The sequence below is a fragment of the Sabethes cyaneus genome, chromosome 1, assembly GCF_943734655.1.
Source record: "Sabethes cyaneus chromosome 1, idSabCyanKW18_F2, whole genome shotgun sequence".
In the NCBI taxonomy this organism is placed as follows: Eukaryota; Metazoa; Arthropoda; class Insecta; order Diptera; family Culicidae; genus Sabethes; species Sabethes cyaneus.
Genome location: NC_071353.1, coordinates 3573838 through 3591176, shown reverse-complemented (window position 1 = coordinate 3591176; position 17339 = coordinate 3573838). Strand labels below are relative to the sequence as shown.

At 42.9% G+C, this 17339-nt stretch overlaps 1 protein-coding gene across 1 annotated transcript in view; it reads right to left on the bottom strand.

Moving 5' to 3' along the window:
* The window catches only part of LOC128732558 (uncharacterized), a 90141-nt gene that overhangs the window by 18596 nt on the left and 54206 nt on the right, over positions 1–17339 (bottom strand). Inside the window, exon 5 of the mRNA XM_053825832.1 lies at positions 14954–15027. Within this exon, the coding sequence (XP_053681807.1) occupies positions 14954–15027 (74 nt within the window). The remainder of the gene's footprint in view (positions 1–14953; positions 15028–17339) is intronic.

The window sequence follows — 17339 nt, the reverse complement described above, 5'->3', positions numbered from 1 at the left end:
AAGATGTACTACCCTGCAATATTGAAGCCATAAATTTGCGTTCTCTTCTTTCGTTTAGCTACCGAGCTCGACTGAGACCCAACGGTGCTCTTATGGATTAATGTCGGTTAGAAGGTTGAAAGTGCGCCACACCGGAAGTGAGATTGTGCTGCAGTATCCACTGACTAGCAAATAGCCGAACATGGTTCTGTGAGAAAGAGCTGAATTCAAGAGATTTTATGTACTTGACTATCCAGAAATCAAAATGAAGATAATTACTGAAGCATATTCTTCCAGCAGTGCGCGAGGGGAAAATGCTAAGGTCACATACAGTTCTGCTCTAGCGCCAGGGGTGAGTGTGTTCCCTTTGTGCCGGTTTGTCGTTGTCGCTATGCGAAAGTGACAAATTGCTTGCATGGGGGCATGACATGAGCGGGAGTTGAAGCGACATTAGGCCGCACTCGTGGTGGCTTTGTCTTACGAAGGGATGAGATCGAGATGAGAGTTGATTGTTTGGGTCGGGCTAAGTACACTCGTTGGCTGTCACAGCAAATGTAGAATTTGGAATTATCTCCGTTATCGGAGTATCATTTTACAGCGGTAAACTGCTTGTTTTTTCGACTTCCCTTCATATGATTTTTTTTCCTACACGTGTTTGTTTTAGATTTGATATTTTAGTTTTATTTGCATTTTCCTTTTATAAAACTTCGCTAAAAGTTGCATATTTTGATTGATTTGATTATAATATATAAATCAGAATGGATTTTCATTTTATTTCACAACTCAAAATTGTACTGGTGGATCGACAGTCCTTGTCCAGTTCTGTTTGGATACTATTAACACCTTTGTTTCATTATTTCATTCTACCGTCTCCTTCGTGGATTGTGAAAAAGAACTACCAATACCCAGCAGTAAAGCGACAAAGAACAAAAAAACAATGGTCCCATGTTGCTACCGTGAGGAACTCCAGACTTATTAGTGAACACTCTTGAAACACTAGATCCGCGTTTATAAATAAATGACTTCAAAGATAAGTGAAAGCAGAACTACGAGGGTAAAATTATCATTACTTTGAAGAACATTTTCTTTACTGCAGGCTTTCGCTTGCCTGTGAGGTGAGCGAAATGAGCGTAAGAGAAAGCCGATTTTGTCTTTTTTTGTGCAACCTTGAAGAACCTTTTTTCTGCAGAGGTATCCAGCGGGTAAGCTCTGCGGGAAATAATGATCCTTCGCAACGTTCATCCGTTCGTTGGTCACAAATTCACGAGATATACTGTCAGGGGGAAAGCCTAATCAAACCGCACGAAATAAACGCCGCCCAGCCGAGAGAAATAAGTGGCCGAAAAACTGCCACGCGACAGGACATAAATTCACTAATTTATCTTGATTAGCGTTCAGTTTTCTTCACGCAATTTTCCGACGTGAGACAGCGAACCGGCGTAGGGTTGATGGCAAAAGTTTGTCATAGTTGCTTGAGCCTTACTCCAGTTGAATATTCATTTCTTGCTTCGGCTGAACGGATTAGGAAAATTGAAGCTTCACCCTATGGCACCGCAGTTTGCAGGTGGACTGCCACTTAACCGAATTCCAGGCGGAGCAGTTGTTTGTTCTTTTTTTATGACAATTCAAGCAAATGGCTTCGTTGGGACAAAGCAACACTTTGTCGATAAACTTTTCGCAGTGAAGTTTGGTTGGCACTTGCAGGATTTATTTCCTTCCAAATCTAGCGTTTGTCGGAAAAGTTTATTCTGTGTGATAAGGCGCGGTTTGAATTTACGAGAATAACCAACGACAAATGCTGACATCCGTGGCAGGTAAAACTCATTTAATACAGGCAGAAATGAAATACATTACCATGCGAAACCACTGAGAATAATAGCAATGAAGTATTAATCGGCAGACGGCTGCAAGAAAACCGGACTGACTGTAATGGTTAGACAGCAATAATAGGGCGGTTTTTAAAAAATAATAAAGATACTTAATCCCAAAAAACAACCTACCAGAAGGGAATTCAAAATAAAATCCCAATTTCCAACGAAGGGTTAATTGTCGGTCATCCATAGTGGTATTACAGACTCCCTTCCATACACCCAGATAATTAATTTATTGTTTCCACCCTTGATGAGGGTAGCTCCTCGGTTCGCACTCGCTTTCAACCATGCAGCAAATTTCGAGCCAAAAATTGAGGAAAGGCTACCAGTAAAGTTTCCGCTCGAACGGATATAGCCAATTTACTGTTTGTCCAAAACGAATTCCGCTCTCGAATACCGTGAATGCACATAACTTCGGTCAGTACCAAAGTAATCAATTTTTCGAAAGATTGATTCATGGGCATGCTAGAAAAATGATTAAAATTGACTGTTGTGGTTGAATGATACGAAAATACGAGCTGATCGGAATTACGTGCCTGCACGGTACGCCAGGCTAGGAGGAAAAAGGCTCGCGGTAGATGGAACAAATGGTTGATTAACTGTTGAATGGCTGTTTGTTTATGATTCAAGAAATGAAGCGTTTCCAGAGCGAGAGTAGACGGATGTTTGCGATATGAAATTTTGTATTTCATTTTGCGCCGGAAATTGTCCACGCTTGTCGTATCGCGACACTCCGAAAAATTATGTACAGAGTTTGGATGGATAGGATAAAAACCCAATTTAATTCACCTAGTGGTGAAGAGAGCCTTTGTTATACCATTCTACTTGTTAGTTGAGATAGAAATCGACACATCTTCGGAACCTAATAACGCTGTGGTGGTTGCTTCGTATCAGTTTTATTGACAGATACTTAAAGTTTAAGCACTAGTCAATGATTTTAGAGATTTAAAAAGCAGTTTTTATGCTCAAAACAATAATAATGTTCATGAACTTGTTTTCATTTCCGTTTTTCTATCTATCAGAACACACTGTATAGATTTTTGTGAATATAACTTTTATTTTGAGCATGAAGAAATGCTCAAAACCAATGATTGGTACTAAAATAATTGAAACCAGCTAAATTATCTTGGTCTACAGCCTCTTACCCAGCAACTCCTACCCCTACCTCCTTGTTTTACCAGCCGGGATACGAGCAATCTTGGTGGAGATCGGATAACCAACCCCGGTCGAAGCCAAAGTCGTATGCTGACAGGGGAGGAGGGCCCCTTCGAGCTACAAAAACGGACTAACGACTGGAAATTAGGAACATGGCACTGCCGGTTTCTTAATTTCCTCGGAAGTACCCACGTGCTTTCTAAACAAGTGAAGAGCCGCAAGTTCGACATCGTAGCGCTGCAGGAGGTATGCTGGAATGGATCGATGGTACGTACGTATAGAGATGGACATACCATCTACCAGAGCTGCGGTAATACACACGAGCTGGTCACAGCTTTTATAGTGATGGGCGAGATGCAGAAGCGGGTGATCGGGTGGTGGCCGATCAACCCCCGAATGTGCAGATCAAGAATCAAGGGCCTGTAGTACCGATGATGACCAAGACGAATTTTACGCGCAGTCGGAGCGCAAATACGAGATACGACCGCTGCTCAAGACATGATGTCAAAATCATCATCAGGGATTGCAATGCACAGGTTGGTCAGAAATTCAAACCGGTGATTGGACGATTCGAATTTAATAGCGAAAATAATTGGTTAACTTCATGCTCAAATGTTTACGTTGGTATCACTCCATATGAACGTCCGTTCCCTTGGCAACGTACAACAACGACGGTCGCGGATTCGGAATTGTAATCGAAACGAAGTGAAGTTTTTCCTATCAATTCAAGTGAACAGTTTCGGCAAAATCATTATAATATCTTACTAAATACCTAACTGTTCGGGTGGTAAATTAAAGTTTTTTGTGCCTCAAGTTGAGTTTCGCGAGTGATGTGACAAATTGAACGGCCGAAAAAAAAAATGAAAAATGGACGGCGAAAAAGTGAAAATATAGTGATGAATTTTAATTGGGCAGAAATATCAATATTTAGTGTAATTTATGCCACAAAAAGTAATAGAACTTATAGAATGCAATGTTTAGTGCTTTGAGTTGCAAGATCTTATTACGGCTAGCAGATTAGTTGAACTAATTTTATTTTTTGTGATGGTTTCTCGAGTCTATGGGAGCATGTTGGTACACTGAAGAAAGGAAGGGAAGGGTGATATTCGGTGTCATACTGACTGCCATAAATGTACTCTGACGACCTTGTCGTTAACAGCATAGCGGAGAACGTCGTAGGCCGTGTGGCGCAGAATCGACGCAGCGAATGGTTTGACGAAGAATGTCAGCAGGTATTGGCTGAGAAGAACGCAGCGCGGGTACAAGTGCTGCGTAGAGCCACCCGTCAGAATGTGGAGCGATACAAATAGAAGCGGAAACAGCAAACCCGACTCTTCTAGGAGTAGATGCGCCACCAGGAGAAGGAGTACGAAGAACTCGAGCAGCTGTACCGCTTTCACGACACATGTAAGTTCTATCAGAGATTCAACGAATCACTAGCAAAGGCTTTGTGCCGCGGGCCGAAATGTGCAGAGATAAAGACGGAGGTATTTTGACGGACGACCGTGCGTTGATCGAAATGTGGAAACAGCACAACAATGAACACCTGAATGACCATGATAGCGGAGGAAGTGACCACATTGGTGCAGCAAGCGACGAAGATGTGCCACCCCCATCGGTAAGGGAAGTTAAAGAAGCCATCCAGCGGCTGAAGAACAACAAGCCAGCGGGAAAGGATGGCATTGGAGCGGAACTTATTAAAATGGGCCCGGACAAGTTGGCCGGCTGTCTGCATCAACTGATTGTCAAGATTTGGGATACGGAACGACTATCGGAGGAGTGGAAAGACGGGGTTATCTGCCCTATCTACAAGAAAGGTCTGAATGCCACCTACAAAGTGCTGTCCCAAGTCCTCTTTCATCGACTATCGCCAATAGCCAATAGATTTGTGGGAAGTTACCAGGCCGGCTTCATGGACGGTCGGTCTACAATAGACCAAATCTTCACCCTGCGGCAGATCCTCCAGAATTCCGAGTCCCTCGCACCACGTGTTCATTGATTTCAAAGCCGCATATGATAGCGTAAACCGACAAGAGCTATGGAAAATTTTGGACCAAAACGGCTTTCCGGGTAAGCTTACTAGACTCATCATGGCTACGATGGATAGGATCCAGTGCTGTGTGAGAATCTCGGGTGGATTGTCGGACCCATTCGAATCTCGCAGGGGACTTCAACAGGAAGATGGTCGTTCCTGCCTGCTATTCTACATTGCGCTTGAAGGTGTTATAAGACGAGCGGCGATCGAAATGCGAGGCACGATTTTCAATAAATCCAGTCATTTATCTGCTTCGCTGACGACGTGGACGCTGTCGGCAAAACATTTGAGGCGGTGGAAGATCATTACACCAGACTAAAACGCGAAGCAGAGAAGATTTGATTGAAGATAAATACGTCTAAAACGAAGTATATGCTGGCGGGTGGAACCGAGCGCGACAGGACCCGCTTGGACAGTACCGTGGTAATCGACGAGGATGAGTTAGAGGTAGTCGACGAGTTTGTATACGTTGGCTCACTGGCAACAAAGGACAACAATACCAGCCGTGAGATTAAAAGATGTATTATCAGTGGAAGTTGGGCCTACTACGGACTCTACAAACACTTGCGGTCGAACAATCTGAGCCCCCGTACAAAGTGCACACTGTACAAAACGCTAATTAGACCGGTTGTCCTCTACGGGCATGAAACGTGGACACTGCCGGAAGAGGACCTGGGAGCACTCGGAGTATTTGAACGGCGCACGCTAAGAACCATCTTTGGCCGGATGCAAGAGAACGGTGTATGGAGGCGAAGAATGAACCACGAGCTTACGCGTCTCTGTGGCGAACGCAGTATTCAGAAAGTGGTTAAAGCTGGACGGATTCGTTTGGCAGGACATGTTGCTAGAATGCCGGACGATTATCCTGCAAAAATGGTTTTCGCATCGAATCCGGTAGGAACAAGACGAAGAAGGGCACAGTGAGCGAGGTGGCAAGACCAGGGCGAGCGATATCTGGCGAGCACTGGGTGCCCGCGGAACTAGGGACCAGCTGCTGCAGTAAATTAAATTGAACGTCATATAAAAAAACAATTCAATAGTGATGTATGCGGTTACTTTGCATTTCAAACAAGACTAATAGCGCAAAAAGCGGTGCGATCATCTCTGAGAAACGTTCGACCAATTGAAACCTAGTCAAAACTCAAAAACAGACATTATCTGCGGACACTAAAACATCGAGTAGTCTAGTCGAGCAGTTGAGTTGAGCAGTCTAGTCGAACAGTCGAGTCAAGCGGTTCAGTCGAGTAGTTAAGTCGAGTAGTTAAGTCGAGCAGTCGAGCCGATCAATCGGGTTGAACAGTTGAGTCGAGCAGCCGATTCGAATAGTCCAATCGAGTAGTTGAGTCAAGCAGTTCATTCAAGCAATTGAGTCGAGTAGTCCAATCGAGCAGTGGAATCAAGCAGTCTAATCGACCAGTCCAGTCGAGCAGTCTAGGTAATCAGTTGAGCATTCAAGCAGTCCAGCAGTCGACCAGTGAGGTGACTGAGAATACAACCCATTGCTACGAACCGCCCAGCTAGCTTCGAGGTACGATGCTGGTCTAACAAGCCAGTCGTCGTATGTTCGAATCTCGGCTAGGCGGTGCTTGCTAGTTAGAGTCAGTAGGATTGTTGCACTGGCCCCGTAATTTTCCTGTACTCTAACAGCCGGCTGCGAAGTCTGTCGATAAAGAAGGGTAATGTCTAAAGACGGTATAAACCCATGGCTTTGGCTTTTTTGCTACGAAAGCATGGCGTCCTGTCAGGAACCTGTTTTTAGTTACTGATAAGCCTCTTACGACGTCCTGTCAGAGACCTGGTTTTCAGTACAGACATAAGCCTCTTATATACACTCAAGTACTTTTTTTTACACGGTTTGTTTTTTCGATTATTTAGAACAGGGAAACTTAGAGACCCTTCGTTTATTTCTTAATACATTTCGAAGGGGCCCGACATTCGTCACGTAGTTTGTAAATGCTCCCTAAGTTGCACCGTCCTTGAGTAATCGAAAAAAACAAACCGTGTAAAAAAAGACTTGAGTGTAAATAGATTATATAAATAGCAGATAATCAAATTTTAAATGGAAAGGTGCTGATGTTAGTTCTTTATTTCTTAAAAGTTTCAAGCGAATTCGACATAAGGCATTTTCTTCTAATTTTTTCGGCTGAAAACATATTCAAAAATTGTTGTTTAGTCCTGATTACCTCCCCCCCCCCAATCCACACTGTCGTAACCAACATCAGGATGAAAGAAAATCCTTGATGAGAACTAAATGTACAACGTTTTTGACTGGGTCGAATACAACAACCGTAACTGCTTTAGCATGTTTATTTATTTGCCCCAAACGGGTAGTAAACCCTGTAGAATGACACCAAAACTATGTCGAAAACCCGGAACGATTGACAACTTTCATTGCTGCATGTCTGGATGTGTTTATGCTCCATCTCTGGAACGAACGGACAAGGTAGTCGAGCTCAAAACAAAGGCATAAAAAACTGCTGCTGCTGTTGAAACGAAGCGTAAAATATAGGATGCATTCGAGCAGAAGTTAAGACCGCACAGTAGATGATGCCAAAGCAGGAAGCTTCGGATTCCAACAACGGGAGGTAGGTCTAGGTATGCTGCTCTTGGATGGTTCGCTGAGCCGGAAAAGACATTCAAGATTACGGGAAGCAGTCAGTGGCAGGATCGTCATCTTCAGGACGCAAACTAACCAACCAACTGAAGGTAAAATCTGCGCTGGCAGCAGGTGGAAAATCTTTACAAAATTTTAATCAGAGTGGGTTGTGAAGGCAGCAAGGAGTCTCAATAGAACTCGATATCGTAATCAACTTAAAATATGGTGCATGATTTAAATCCTTTGAAACAATTTATTAACATTGGGTCTTCTTTGAATGATTGTTGAGTTGCTTTTTAAAATAATTCAATATGACTGGATATTTTTTGTTAAATGTATGGCATTTCTGACAATGTACAGACAATGTACGAAGTGTTGGAGTAATATAATAGTAAAATGTTGAGTCTCATTTTTCAGTGTTTTTCTGCAAAGGGGACGCATAAGGGAAATTTTGTTCTCTCGGAGGTCCCCAAACTTTGATTCTAGTGACTTTTCCACTAATTTTGACATTAGTTTTGTAGTGATCTAACTAGGAGAGGTGGATGGAAAAAAATCACACAAAAGTATTCTAGAACCGCGTTAATTCTTTAGGATCTTCCGTTTATTTTGGTATTAATTTTGAAACAAATGGAAAATAATGATATACCTAAGTAATCCAGGACATCGCTGAATAAACTTGTCACTATAAAAGTCCGCTCCTGTAAAAACAATTTTCAAACTTTAAGTATCTTTTTCTCGGAAGCTGATCATCGTATTGTAACAAACTTTATTTTGTTTTGTTGGTAGAAGTACCTTTGTAACTGTTGGTACACAAAACTCAATCAGAGAGAAATTATAAAGAAGAGAAAAGTTGTATTTTTCAAACCATTTTTCACATTATTTTATTTAATTTTCTTATAAATTCCTTTACAGCTCATATAACCATCCTATTTACAGCAAGCTTTTGATTCTAGCACTAAATTACCTTGGCACTCAGTTTTCCACCGTCATATGAAAAAGCAGAGAGCTATTTGGCGAAACCTTAAAAAAATAACCATTCATCTGATTTCGAAATGTGTGACATAATTCGGAGAAGCTTCTGTCATCATCGTCATCCTGAAATCATTGTCTTCTACCGGCCAACTGTCGGTCACCTCAAGATACTGCAACCGTGGAAAAGTGTCCGACATGTTCTGCAACCGCACCGGACTGTTATCGAACCCGTTCACATAGGCAAGCTTTAGGCGCCGGACTGTGTTTCGTGGTAAAGCGTTTATCGCGACATGCATAAAGCGCAGACTAAGCTCTTCGAGGTAAACTAAATTACCCAGACACTGAAAAGCGTCACTAGTGTCTTTGTCAACTATTCCTTCTAGCTCGAAACACCTCAATTGGGTGAAGTTTAGGCAAAGCTGTCGAATAAAGCCATTGCCGGTCCGTGAGCGAACACCGTCTATTTTAAGGACGTCTAGTTTTGGCAGTAGCAAGTTCAACCGCTTAACGACTGGTGCGGAATCATCCGGGAAACGGTCCATAGCAAGTTCAAAGTGCCGAACATTGGGAAGCGGTTCGAAATTCTCTAACATCTCTGCTTTGATGTTTCCCAGAATACGCAATTTCTATGGGAGAATATTTTTACTTTTGTTTAAATCATCACACAATTAACAAACATGCTTACCTTCAGTTTTTCCAATCTACTCAAAAAGCGGAACGTGTCGGTACCTGTGGTTTCCGGTAGGTTAAACATAAGGTCCTGCAGTTGAGGAAACACACGACTGGCCCACTGGAGAACTTGAACCGTTGTTTTAAAGTTCAACTTAAGTGTAGTCAACATGGGAGCCCTGGCAAAAAGTACTTCCAAGAGATGTTTGTCCCATGAGAATGAATTATCTTCGATATGAAGTTTTTCCAGTTTTTCCAGCCGGAGAAACAAATGTTTGGCAGGAAGCAAAGTGTCTGTTTTATAGCTAATTCTCAATGACTTTAGCTGAGATGCGTATCCCTGCAGCACCTGATGCCATCGTTCTATGTTGTCGCCTATTGTCGTATCGACATACAAATCCCGCACGTTTGGTGCCATCCTAATGATATCGATCTGCGGTGCATCCGGCGTGTAATCCATTAATCGAAAGGTGTGCAAATTCTTTAACACTGGAAATTTTTTCATATCGAATTTTCCTTCACCGGGAGTTCTAGGCGCGAAATACGTTTCAAACGTTCTGATATGCGGCACCTTCCGCAACATTCTCTGTATCTCTTCAAGCGTACATTTGGCATACAGAGTGAAATCCTCCATGGTGGGTCCAAGCTTGTCCAGTATCGCCAAAATGGCTGCTACATCCGCACGGTCACATCGCTTGAGGTTCCACTGGATTTCTAGCACTCGATAGGCTCGCTTGCTTTTCCGTAGCAGCTTAGCCATGCCTTCCAGATCGTAATCGAGCATCAGGATTATGCTTCTCAAAGCTTTCGCCGACATAGCCAGATGGCTCCACCTACGGCACACGAGGGAGGCAACCTTTCGGTCACGCAGCGGCAAGTATTCCAGGATCAACTCGAGCAACTCCGGTGGCAGTTCGTTGATGTTGAGTACGTGGGACGGTTTTACCTTTCGTTGGAACATGTTTGAATGTTGCTATTCTCTGTTGAACTGAGGCGTGAAGCCCGTTTTTCGTCACTTCGGTTTGTGTGTGTGGTGTGAAGCCGAAATCCTACCTGTACGTTTAGCTACTTGGCAGTCGAGTAGCAGGCAGTTGGAAAAGATATACCTGGATTCAATGATATTTTTTGAAACCCAAGCAATAGTGCTTTTCAGCGAGGTTCAGCGAGGATGACTGGCTTACTAAACCAGCTTTGTAGCTCGAAGCTAACTGGGAGGACGTTTAATTAAATACGTACTGAATTATCAAAGTTTTATTAAAATGCGTTTGTACCTTTCTAAATTATTTTTCATTGAAAATGTCCTGTTTAAGTTATACGTTTTAACTGACAAAACAGTTTTCAGCAAAAAGTGTTTCTTTCTTCAGTATGGTATGTTGCAGCTTCGTCGTAATTGCCTATTCCCGTCCTATCCAGCACAAATTATTGAAAATATCAGCGTTTTTTTATGACACACAATGCAAAATTAGCTATTCTCTATTATTATTTAGTTTGTTGACTATCATACGCAATCAATCAAAGTGAGCTGAGATTAAAGACTTCTTAGCAGTCAAATTTCCTACGGTTTTTCGTGCGACGAAGAAAAAAATGTCGACTAATGGTTTCAATTTCCGTCATTCATAAAATGAATTAAACTCACGCAACACACTGTCGTCAATCTGCAACCGGGAAAACTTCATGACCAGCAAAAAAATTTTTTTTTAGAATAACATTTGTCATGCTGTTCTACACAAATATATGCGTGCTAATTTTGTAAACATTGTTGTGATTTTTAGTTTGGACGGTGAAAAATTTTGATGGACGGATTTTAAACGGTTGGACGAACTTAAGAAATAAAATCAGTTGCGTAATTTTAATGAAATGCTTTAATAATCGCTTTTTAGTGAATTAAAAGTGCACGGATCGGGGAGGTAAATGTGTTTGAGTGAGTCAAATCAGCACAAGAACTTTTGGAGTGTTCGTTAAATTCATCCAAGAAATGATGAACATTAGGGGGGTTTTACTTACTACGGTGGGAATTAGAAATAAACCCTACAAAATTTTGTAAAAGAAAATGTAATTGTAAGGGTTGTTGTAACGCTGTTGAACACACAAATAAGAGGTAAAAATTTATCATATTCAGTAGTGTTCTTTAAAATTCATTTAAGTTTGCCCTTTTAAAACTAAGAATCTGAAAAAAACTATTACAAAGTGCATTATTTACTTACTTACTTATGTGTCCTTGTCCGCCGGTCCGGCAGAACAAAGGGATGAATTCAGAGATCTTCACTGCTGACGGTTACCCGCCATGGCTTTTACCTGTCGCCAGGACAGGTTCTCATCTACAGCCCGGAAGCTGCGTCGCCATGAGCCTCTGGGTCTACCTCTTCTACGCTGTCCTTGTGGATTCTAGTCGAGTGCTTCTCTGTAGACCTTGTTCGCTCCTTTGCTCAAGGTGTGTCCGATCCATCTCCACCTACGTTCACTAATTTATGTGGCTATCGGCTGTTGTTGACACCGACGATGGAGTTCCTCATTGGATATCCAGTTGTCAGGCCACCAGGTACGAATGATATATCGCAGGCACCAGGCAACGAATACCTGGAGTTTTTGCGTTGTCTCCGCTGAGACGCACCACGGCATACAGCAGTTCGGATTTAACATTCGAATTGAAGATTCAGGTTTTCGTACGTAGAGTGATCTGGGTTGAGCGCCAAATGTTTCGCAGACCTGCAAAGGCACCCCTGACCTTCCTGATCCGTGTGGCTATACCAGGCTTGGTACCACCATCGGGCGTTGTCTGGCTACCAAGATATTGAAAGGCGTCTACCTGCTCAACTTGTTGTCCTGCTACTGTGAAGTTGGTGGAATTGTCAGTGTTCACTACCATAGGCTTAGTTTTCGCTACATTGACTGTGAAACCTGCTGCCTGGGAGCTCTCGGTCATCTAACTTGCTCTGCATATCGTTTCGGCGTTGTGCGAGCAAGACAATATCGCCGGCTAGGTCGAGGTCATTAGCTGCTCCATCGTTAGAGGATTCCAAGGCATCCTCGATTTGGTCTACTGTCAATTGTTCCAACTAATATCTCATCCATAACGATGAGAAACAGAAGCGGTGATAAAATGCAGCCTTGTCTCACGCCAGCTGTAACCCTTATGGGGTCGGACAAGACGCCGTCGTGCAAAACCTTGCACGAGAACGCCTCGTACTGAGCCTCGATGAGATGGACCAGCTTATCTGGAACTCCTCTACCTCCTCCTAAGTGCGCCCAGGGGTTTTCGTGGTTGAGTCGGTCGAGCGCCTTTTCGAAGTCAATGAACACCAGCTGAAGAGAGTCCTTGAATTCGTTGATCTGCTCCAATATAATGCGGAGCGTTGTGATATGGTCTACACATGATCGGCCAGCACGGAACCCAGCTTGCTGCCGCCGGAGAGCAACGTCGATCTTCTCCTTCTCCTGTAAGCCATACCGCTGGATTCAAACGAGCGTCGGTCGTTGAATTCCCCAAAAGCGATTCTTTGTGGCCAATTGTCGGGGGTCAAGGCTACAGTTTTGTATTTGAATGCCAAGCTTGAAGGACACAAAATTTAGCGACTGGAGACCAGTACCGTTTTTTTACTAGGGGAACAACTCGTATGGCATCACGAATCTGTAGGCCATCTCGAACTAGTCCTTCGACAACGTCAACGGTTACAGTGGGATGGAAACACGACAAGTACATTCTAAATAAATTGGGTGGGGAACCGACCACAAGCTTGCCATGGTTCTCGACGGGTCTCGTTCCGGTGGCCGGTGTATTCGGCTCAGAGTTACCGAGTCACCTCGGTGGCGTTTTGAAGGACGATCACGGACAGGTATCCGCATCGGGGTTGCAGCATTAACCTTGTCGGCGAGTTTTGCAACTTGGTCAGGTTATTCCTGACAGTTCAGAGATTCCATACATTTGGCCCTTGATGACGGTGGACATGACATTTCCGAAACCACACTTTTCAAGCGAGCAAACTTCATTAGTTTTACGCACTCGTCGCACATCCAGAATAGGTTGAGGTTTTCGTGGAGAATCTTCGAGAACGGATCGTTGAAACCAGCTCACCGGATGTGGCAGGCTTGGTAGCAAAAACCCGTACATATAATATGATGCTCCGCTTTTTTCAGTGTTTCAGCACAGCGGTCACAGGGGGAACAGTTGATCATATTGACTCGAAAAATATCAATCCTTGTTAGAGTGTACGGTATGCGACCGCCGATATGGATGCCCTTAGGATGACTCTGACAGCAGGTACACGCAACGTGCAGCTTTATTTCCGTGTAGCACCGGCATTGGCTTCGTACAGGATGTAAACAAAACAATCGAACAAAATCACGTAGTAAAAGCTCGTAGAGTCACTTCGGTTGTGTTCGATTATTAAAATCACAATTGAGAAACGACACAATCTTCGTAAGCACTCTGCACAAAACAAAAACAATAAAACGAACGAAAAACAAGTAAAATAATTTCAAAAACTTAGCGGGTGGTAAAAACACAACTATATCAATGTTCAATACACTTGAAACATTATTTTTAAAATTGTTGAAAAACGCCTCTAACTGCTAGAAAATATTTTAAGCTGAAGATAGCGCTGGCAAGGACCGATAAACATTTTTTTTAAAGGACAATATATAAAACTAGCTGTAACCCCGCGCGTCGCCTCGCGTCTAATTGAGAGCAAATTGGAGGTACGCTACGTAACGCTAACGCTATTTAACTCTATGAAGTGCAACTACGTTACTTTTGCTCGTCTTGAATGTAATCTGCTATGATTGGTTTGAGTCTTTGCTTATTGTGGGCGATTATTACCACGAAAATACATATCGCGCACCTCGTTTTGGTGACAGACATAAGCCTCTTATATTTATGATGATTATATCCCGCATTTTGCACCTTACTGGACACCGCAGTCTAAAAGTGCGACTGGCACAAAAAGTGCGACAATGCGAATGCTGTGAGTGAGAAAGAGAAAGAGTGACAACTGCAATGTTGCTGTTTTGTTTTGTCATATACATTGGCATTAGAGAAAATAATATGGATTAATCCAGGTACAGCTGCAAAGCACAATATTTATGATGTTCGCTGGACTCAAAAAGGCCGAAAAAGACCAAAAACTGAAAATTATTATAATTTTAACTTCAACTGGTTGAAAGACCAAATGAGAACAATAAGATATTCATGATCAGTAATAGTTTGAATGTAATGGTTTCGTGGAGGAAGACATCCAGAACCATTTTTTATGTACATAGTTTAAGAAATGTGCTTATTAAACTAACGTTTGAAAAAAAAAGTATGATAAAAACAGTATAGTGCCACTCCAGGTTGAATAGCTATCAACATTATCGTTCAACGCACAGTGAATGAGTCGAAATAAACAACATTTTTAACACCTTGCTGAACAGTCATTTACGATCTAAACCGTCACTCGTCGGAAATGCTAAGCAGCGTGAAAAAAATACGGCTAATGGGATTCTCAGCATCCCTGAAGGTGCTCAGTTTTTGTTCACTGACTGATATTGCCGATGTCGAAGAGCATTCAGTAGTACCGGTTTAGAAAAACCGTTCAAAACTTTTCACGCTCATTCGAAGCAACCGCTGTTCACGATAATTGATTTGATGAAGCTTCGGCTATTAGATTTTGATCTGCACTATATCTATCGGATACTTACCGTAAACCAGGCCATCGTCGAGTCGTCATACAGAACCACCCATTCTTCGGACCACCGGCTCCAGAGAACTTGCTCTGTAAATGGAAGGAAAAATAAGGAAATATACAGTGGCTGCGCAGTTCAGTTCAGTTTCAAGGCGAAAATCGTGCAATGGAAATGGAAATGGTTGAGGTTTTTTTGCTTCTTCTTTTTGCAATTTAATGCGGCAGCATCTTCACAAACAGCCAACGATGATTTTAAGCTCTTCACGATCCCGTTTAGCTAACCATCCATCCAACCATTCAAATGATGATTCCGTGCTTTTAAACGGATGACGCCCACGCTTCACCGCAGGAGCGCATCTTCCACTCGGAACGATGACGACGCTGAGAGGGATTTGAGAATGACAATTTATGTCACGAGCACATGTGCTTGAAACCATCGACTTTCCCGCCCCGTTGAGGCTGTGTTTCGTTTGATGCGTTTGAGAATTCACGAATCCAATTTTAATCAACGTTTCGATGCCGCTGCCGAGGCTGCCGAGAACCAGCGAAGCCCATTGAAGGCAATGGAATTCAATTTTATCTTGTTTTCGAACCATTGCTTTCGTCCTAATACCTCACATTTTTTCGGGTTCATCCTTTGAAATACCCCCAATACCTCTTGCTGTCCGGCGTCACGACAGGCACATCTAAATAGCGGCGAATTTATCTTCGTCTAGCAGATCTCGCTGCCTGACTGACTGTAAACGAGTGTCACTATTTGTTCCGTTTTGCAGCCTTAGTCAGGTCCTGGCGCTGCTGTACGTGTACGTGTGTAGTGGATAGCTCGTACGTGAACTATGTCACTTCTCGACCCTTAAGTCCTACCTGAATTCCGTCGGCCGTCGCCGTCGGGAAGGGAAAAGGGAACGATGTTTCAATGTCGCCTCAGAAGAAGAATCCACCATGTGGGACAATGGTTCCTGCTTCTTTATTGTGAATGGCCTCGAAAAGAATCTTATCATGTTCCACGGGAGCAGGGGCGCATGATGCGCTCCGGTAAGGGAAAAACAGAAGTGCCACATTCCGCACTGGACCGTAACTGTACGTGCGCCGAACTCCCCCACCACCAGCGCAGCGGTAAGGGCACCGAGATAGCGAACCCGAGCTAAAAGGATTAAAGCTGCTGGAATAAAGTCGGTGATTGATGGAAAATTTGCATCAGATTCGTTCCGAAGAATGGCGCTCCGGTTCGTGATGGAATATGTTGGAGTTTTTCGTTCGCTACTAAATTGGACACAACCATGAAGACAGTAATGCAGCCTAGCTATAGGTACGTTATTTCCTTGCTTCTCTAATTAAATTGAGAAGCTAGTCAATTTGAATTCCATCAGCTGCAAAAAATAATTTAAAAATAGCCAAACTGTCAATTTGCTTTCGAAAACAGATACATAAAATTCTGCTGCACTGCTTTCCAATGAACCGAGCCAGATAGGTACGAACCCGATGGGATATTATTCTCAGTTTGCGATTGATCATTTTTCCATTATCAAATTATTCATTGAACGAACCACTCTCTGTCGCTGCCTGTGTCTCTGTTCCGCTGCCGAAAGGCTTGGAAGCGAGTGTTATTTTCGGCCAAACTGTGTCAACTGCCTGCCATGCCAATGGCAGAGCATCCTGTTCTACCTCTCCTTCCCATCGCACCGACACTCCAGACGGTCGACGAATCCAGAGGTACACTAATTGAAAAATCAACTTTTTATGTTCTGCCCTGCTCTGGGGGGCGTATGCTGCACGGTTTTGTACTTTTCGGTTGTGTCCGCTTTTCCACTGTGGATTTGGCACTCGGCCATGTAGATGTACCTGTGCAACTAGCAAGCGTATCTACCTGGTTCAATTGAGAACGGATTGGACGGCGACTGCTGAAGCGTATAATTGGAAAATAAAATTTCCAAACAGCAAGCAGTGCGATTCAAAGAAACGATAGGCACGCTCCGGTCCGGCAAAAAAAGAAGAGGAGCAAAAATATTTGCATACTACATCCGGGGGATTGTGGACAGAGCAGCAATAGGATCAACAGCTTTGACGTGCACCACAAAAGTGTACCTGTGAAAGATTGGTCCTCGTTTCGAATGCACTCGTTATGGTATTATGGAAATAATAGACTGAAGGATCGTTTTAGTTTCTAATCAGAGCTGTGCATTGGATCCCAAAGAAGAGAGCAAATCATTTTAAATCAATAATGAAAGGTTCAAAAAAGTTTCTATTAAAGATTTTATTGACTGTGCAGATTTGAAGATTTTGCCAAGTTTCTTGAGTGTCGTTTTAGAATGTGTAAATAAATAAAGACGAAATTTTACCATAATTTTATTGAAATAAATAGCTAATTTACTATTTCCACAGGTATTTCATATCCCAAGCAA